The sequence below is a fragment of the Antrostomus carolinensis genome, unplaced genomic scaffold (assembly GCF_000700745.2).
Source record: "Antrostomus carolinensis isolate BGI_N321 unplaced genomic scaffold, ASM70074v2 scaffold48098, whole genome shotgun sequence".
NCBI lineage: Eukaryota > Metazoa > Chordata > Aves > Caprimulgiformes > Caprimulgidae > Antrostomus > Antrostomus carolinensis.
Window position 1 is genome coordinate 1 of NW_010331805.1, and position 5,986 is coordinate 5,986.

At 55.2% G+C, this 5,986-nt stretch overlaps 1 protein-coding gene across 1 annotated transcript in view; it reads left to right on the top strand.

Moving 5' to 3' along the window:
• Positions 1–2,283: 2,283 nt before the first annotated feature.
• Positions 2,284–5,986, top strand: part of ATP1B4 (ATPase Na+/K+ transporting family member beta 4) — a gene marked incomplete at its 5' end in the record, with an annotated part of 6,242 nt that continues 2,539 nt past the window's right edge. Inside the window, 4 exons of the mRNA XM_010173301.1 lie at positions 2,284–2,446; positions 4,450–4,578; positions 5,425–5,529; positions 5,802–5,986. The exon at positions 5,802–5,986 is cut by the window's right edge and continues 1 nt beyond it. Coding sequence (XP_010171603.1) covers positions 2,284–2,446; positions 4,450–4,578; positions 5,425–5,529; positions 5,802–5,986 — 582 coding nt within the window. The remainder of the gene's footprint in view (positions 2,447–4,449; positions 4,579–5,424; positions 5,530–5,801) is intronic.

The window sequence follows — 5,986 nt, forward strand, 5'->3', positions numbered from 1 at the left end:
GCTTTGCTTCACTGCCTGGAGTCACCCCAGCTGCCATGGTGGGCAGCAGCCTGGGGCTGTCCCCACAGGTTCCACCATGGCTGTGTCCCCTCCCTGACCCAGCACGCTCCTACCCCAACTCCTGCCACTCCTCTGCCCTTTGTCCAGGTGCAAGGGACTGCTCTGAGACCACCTCTGGTCCTGGGCTGCAAAGATAAAACACCTGGGAGGTGTTGCAATCCAGATCTCACCTAGCTCAGGTATCTCTGCCAGGGACCTGTCAGTGGGGTCATCCCGTCCTGTCCAGCTGCCCCACACAGAACTCCCTGCCCATGGGGAGAGCCCAGATACCCCTCAGCCTTCCTGTGCTGCCGCAGACCCCCCGTGGCCTCTCCCAGCTGGCAGGATAGGACCTGTGCTTCACTGAGTGCTGGATACACAGGACAGAGCCAGAAGAGCTGGAAACTTTTCCCTCCTTGCAATACCCTTCTGCAAGGCAAAGCCATGGGGTTCCCTGGGTGAGACCCCACCACCCCACAGCTCTAACCATCAATAGCAGCTTCTGGGCAAGGGCTCTGCACAGAGCCCTCACACTGCCCTCACTGCCTCCCAGCTGCAGTTGCTGTGAAATCCAAAGGGCTCTTCCCAAAGCTGCACTAAGCATCGCTGCAGAGTCCCTCTGAGCAGTCCCCGCTACTCTGGCAATCTGAGAAAATGTTTCCAGAGCAGCTGCTAGTGGCTCTTATTTAATGGGGAGGAGAGCCAGAGGAAGGAGAACTCCTCCTCCTTCTCTTCTTCCATCACTTGCTCCTTCAGGGGTGTCCTGGCAGCCAGCAGCCCAACACCTCCTCTCCCATGTCCCTGCTGGTGATTTGTGCTGGGGCTGCAGCTTCCCCACTCTGCAATCCTCTGGTTTCATCAGCCCTGCATGGTACAGGGCTGTGTCCGTGCCGAAGCTGGCTCAGGAAGGGCTCCAGCCTGGGGTGTGGGACGTGGGCCATGCATCACCTTCACTGTACGGGCAGCTGCAGGCATTTTGCTGGCAGCAGCGCTCTGACGCAGGCGTGCTCCCAGAAGAGCCCCACCACAGCTTTAACGGGGTCTGATCGGGGTGATCAGTGGGATGGTGATGGCTCACAGCCCCCTTGGGTCTGGCCCGGCCTCTCCAAGGCACAAATTTGGGAGTTGGTACTCTCCCCTCATTCTGGCAGTATTTGTGTGTCTGAGCAGAGTTTAATCCCCTCTGATTCAAAAGTATTTCCAGGCCAGACTTTCTGCCAAGCTATCAGCTGCTTCCCGGCTCCCCGGGGCGACCCGCGAGCTGTACGTGTCTTGCTTGTCACCCTGGGCTCCGACAGGTGCCCGCGGCCAGTGTGTTTCCATGGCCCTCAGCGCAGACACAGGGACATCACAACAGTGCAACTGCTGTGGGGCCGTGCTCACAGCGGGCATGGTGGCCTCAGGGAGACGTGACGGGGTGGGTCCGTGTGGTCCTGAGCCTTGCAGCAGCATTTGCAGCAAAGCGCAGGGAGGTGACCAACCCATGCAGATCTTGGCATCACCCCTTCTCCCTGGCGGTATCTGCCCCAAGCTCAAAGCACGTTCTGCACCCTCTCCCACCTCGCTGCCGGCTTTTTGAGATGTAGAGCTGCCCAGGTTCAAGGAGGGTTAGGAATGGCTGCCGTGTCTCACCTCAAGCAACTTTTGGCCAGGCACAGGTACAGAGAGGTTTGTGTTCCCGAGCTCCAAACAAACGAGTTTTCACCACCGAGGCAAAATGTAAACTCTTGCTGCCTGGGGAGATGCTTTTCCCTGGAACTTAGTGTAATTAAGAAATAACAACACAGGGATTTCTCCAAAGACTAAACACTTGCTCACATGCCAAGAAAAACAAACTGGATGACCTCTTAAACAATGCTGCCTGCTGTCATCTGTGGTAACACAGAGAACGTGCACTTGAGCTCAGAGATGTTGCAGAAGCGTGGGAACAACCCCGGCCCTCCCACATCACAGGTTTTCTTTGGTCATGTTCACGCAGGTGGAAAAAGACGAGTTTCTGTAAATACCAGGACAAGGAGACAGTACCCAGTGTGATGGCAGTGACGTACATGTCATGGAAAAATGGATGCTGAGATCTAAGCAATCTTAAGTCAGAACAGCCAAAACTGCCTCTCCATAACTCAAGAGTGATGATGGGAAAATGGAAATTTGAAACATTTCCAGCTATTAAGTGCTTTTGCATTTATTTTTGGCCAATGAGATGTTCAGCTTGCCTGTGGGGGTTGTGTTCTGTAACTCTTCCAGGAAAATAAGCATGAGGAGAAGGTCCAGGATCCTGACAGACGGGACAACGAGACCAAGGCAGAGATGGGGAGCAAAACCTGGGCAGACTTGGCTGGGGAGATGAAGATGTTCCTGTGGAACCCGGAGGAGAGAACATGCCTGGGGAGAACAGCCAAGAGCTGGGGTAGGTCCTTGCTCAAGCCCCGCGTTCATTGCCTTTTCTGCTTCATGACGGATGCACTTGCCTGTGAACGTCCTTGGTAGTTTGGACTGACCACCCCCGTCCCAAATTTTCAGGGTAGATGTTTCTAACCAGTGCAATAAAGAACTAGTGAGGAGGACAAGCAGAAAACCTTGGGAAAGTTACCCTTGGTCTGGATGTTAATGTTTCTTTCACATGAGAATGTGAAAGCAAAGATTTCAGGCTGGCTAGACTGTGTACTGGGAAGAAATTAAGAGCCCGAGCAAGCACAAGGGCTGTAGGTGGGTCTGCCATGGCCACACACCCCTGCTGCTGCCAGCACCCCAGCTCCTGTCTGTGTAAGCCAGGAGCCCGGGGGGTGGATTTGGGGTCTTTCGTGCTGGTGGGTGAAGAGTGCCTGAGTCACAGGGTGGGTGTTTTGGGGAGGGTGCACACAGTGGGGCCAAGCACCCCTCCTTGCCTGCATGTACCCTGCCTCTGGGGCGGGCAGGGCTGGTCATCGCTCTGGATTTGGGTTTGGCTCTGCCAGGTGCTGAGGAAAGCCCTGTGAGAGGGGCTGGTGGCCCTGACTGGCTACTGCTGGAAGTGATTTATTTACAGCCTTTGAGAGGGCACAGAGTCCTGCTGCGCTCTGGGAGCATCATGGTGGGCTATACAGCCCCACTGCCCTAGGGACACACACACCCCAGCTGCACACGCCTGTGTGCTCACACACCGATAGAGAGCGGCAGGAGAGGGGCACTGAAACTACCCTGAAAATCAATTTTTCTTTAAAAATTAGAGCATGTGGAGATGAATGGAGCTGGACTTTCTTGCTCTCATCTCACAGGTGAGGAGGATGGAGTTTGTCCCTGCTCTGTCCCTGAAGGTGTTCCCCAGGGATGGGGGGCTCAGGGGACTTGCGCTGCCAAAATGCAGGGAGCCGGCTGGCCACAGGGTCAGCACTGGAGGCATCAGCCCCTGGGAGAGGCTGGACCCTCAGCTCTGCCAGGGACAATGCTTCGGGCTGCATCGCAGGAAGTATAAGAATGGGAATGGCAGCAGCACCATGTCCCAACAAGCATCAGCTCAGCACCCCACCGGCAGCTCCAGCCCCACCAGGCTGGTGCAGAGGCACCATCCTAGCATCATTGTGGCAGGGCTGGACATTGTCCCTGCTGTGCCACCAGCAGCAGTGATGGTCACACCCACCCTGGCTTGTTCTGCAGCAGGACACAGCCCCACAGTGGTTCTCAGCATCGCAGCCCCTGCAGAAGCAGGGCAGGAGCACACATCTGTGTTCCCAAGGCTCCTTCTGAGCTGCCGGCACATTTCTCCTGGGAAATGTTTGGGTTAGGGCTTCACTTTACTTTCTGAGCTGCTGGGTTTTATTCATAGGCCATGGCCTCTTGAGACATCCTCAACCATCAGCCTGGTCCAGAGGAAAAACAAACCCATTCCCTGGACGTCAGGGCTATGAACAGCCAGCAGTGCCACAGCCCCGAGTGATGCCACTCGCTTCGCTCCCAGCGCAGGGGTCCCTTCCACACAGGTGACAGGAGTCAGGGCAGGAGCATCACCCTGCAGCCCCCACTGGGAATTTGGATGTGCTGAAGCCACTGGGTACCCTCATGTCTTACTATGCCAAGAGCGGGTGGGAAGGGCAAGAGCCAAGGTTGGGTCTGTCTGTCTGAGACAGCCAAGGCAGGTGGACACATGGGCCTGGTCCTGACCCAGCTCTGGGAAGGGCCATGCAGCAAAAGGGGTGCAGAGCCAAACGGCAGCTACCCTAACCCCACAGCTGGGCAGGGAGTGTGTTGGGCTGAGTCCTGCACCCAAAAACATCAGGGCCTGCGTGTGGAGGGGGCTGGGAGCTCCCACCTCCCCGATGGACTCAGAGCTGTCGAGGACACCAGCACCGCGCGTGGCTGTGCATCTCTGCGGGACACAGCCCATGGGACCTGCTCTCGTTGCTTTAACAGCATCATGCCCTCTCTCTTTTGCAGGTTTGATCTTACTGTTTTACTTTGTTTTCTACACGTGCCTGGCGGGAATGTTTGCCTTTTGCATGTACGTGATGCTGCTCACGCTGAGCCCCTACACACCCATGTACCGGGACCGCGTGTCTCCACCGGGTACGTACCTCAGCCTTGGGCACTTCTGCTGGCATTTGCCCAGCAAACTGCTACTGAAATGGGTGGCAGGGACCTCGGGTAAAGCCTTACTGGATCTGTGTGCTCCTATGGCCAGCCAGCCCTCCATAAGATGGGGAGTTATCACTTATCTCAGGGCACTGGCAGTGCAGGTTCTCTGCGGAGGATCAGGCATCTCAAATAGCCCCATGTGAAGCATTCGTTCTGATTATAGTAATTGTTGTTCTAAGTATACCAGTTATTAGGCTCATTATTCTCAAGGTAAATGAGCAAGTTTAGGCATTTCATAGGTGATGCCCAGTCACTTCAGTTGCTGCCCCTTTATACCTCATATCTTCAAAATAAAATGCAAATCAAGAGCAGCTTTTATGCATTATTATTTGGGCGAGTCCTGGCATGATAATGTTCAAAACCTCCTTTCCCTGTGACAGAAGCAGCATTTTTGCTGTGTATTCATGTTGGTGGGAAACACGAAGCCCCCTTGCCCTGCGTCCTGCCCGGAGCTGGCTGCGTGGCTGGGCACATGGGAGACCCCTGAGCCTCTGTGTGCAGCCCCAAGCCCATCTCTTCCCTGCAGCGCTGCTGAGACTCTCCAGGTCTCCCATGTTTCCCAAGATATTTTGATGTGCATGGTGTTCTCTGGGTCTGAAATAGAGGTGAGAGATCAGCAGCCTGAGGAGAGAGCTTATTTATGAGCTGGTGCTGCCACTCTCATGCCTGTGCCCAGCCCCAAGCCCAGTCCCAGTGCAACCAGCCCTGAAACACACGCCCCAAGGCTGTGTCTGGTCCACCCATGTCTGCCCTAACAAGGTCCATTTCCTTCTCCAGGAGTAATGATCAGACCGTACTTGAATGGCTTCACCATTGCCTTCAACGTCTCTCAGCCCAGCACGTGGCAACCCTACGTGGACAGCATGCACCACTTCCTAGCAGGTAAGCTCTCAGGCACCCCAGAAGTCATGTCGGCAAGTTGTTTGCATCCATGCACACAGGTCCATAGTGCAGAGTCTTCTCCTGGGGCACAGATCAGCTCCCAGCACCTCATGTCCTCTGTCGAGAAAGGGAGGCTCATAAGGTGGTCACAGGAGCTTCTGTGAGAGGGAGCCTTGCCTTTCCAGGTGGGACCTTCTAACTCCCTTGACACACGAGATTGTGGGTCTGTGCAGGTCTCGAGAAATGTTAACAAATCTCTTGGTCCCCACCAGCTTATGATGACAAAGTTCAAGAGGAGAAGAATATTGAGTGTGTCTCAGGACAGTACTTCATTCAAGGGAGCAATGAAAGCGAGGAGAAGAAGGCCTGCCAGTTCAAGCGCTCACTGTTGCAGAACTGCTCTGGCATTGAGGACCCAACGTTTGGCTACTCCAAAGGCCAGCCCTGCATCCTGCTG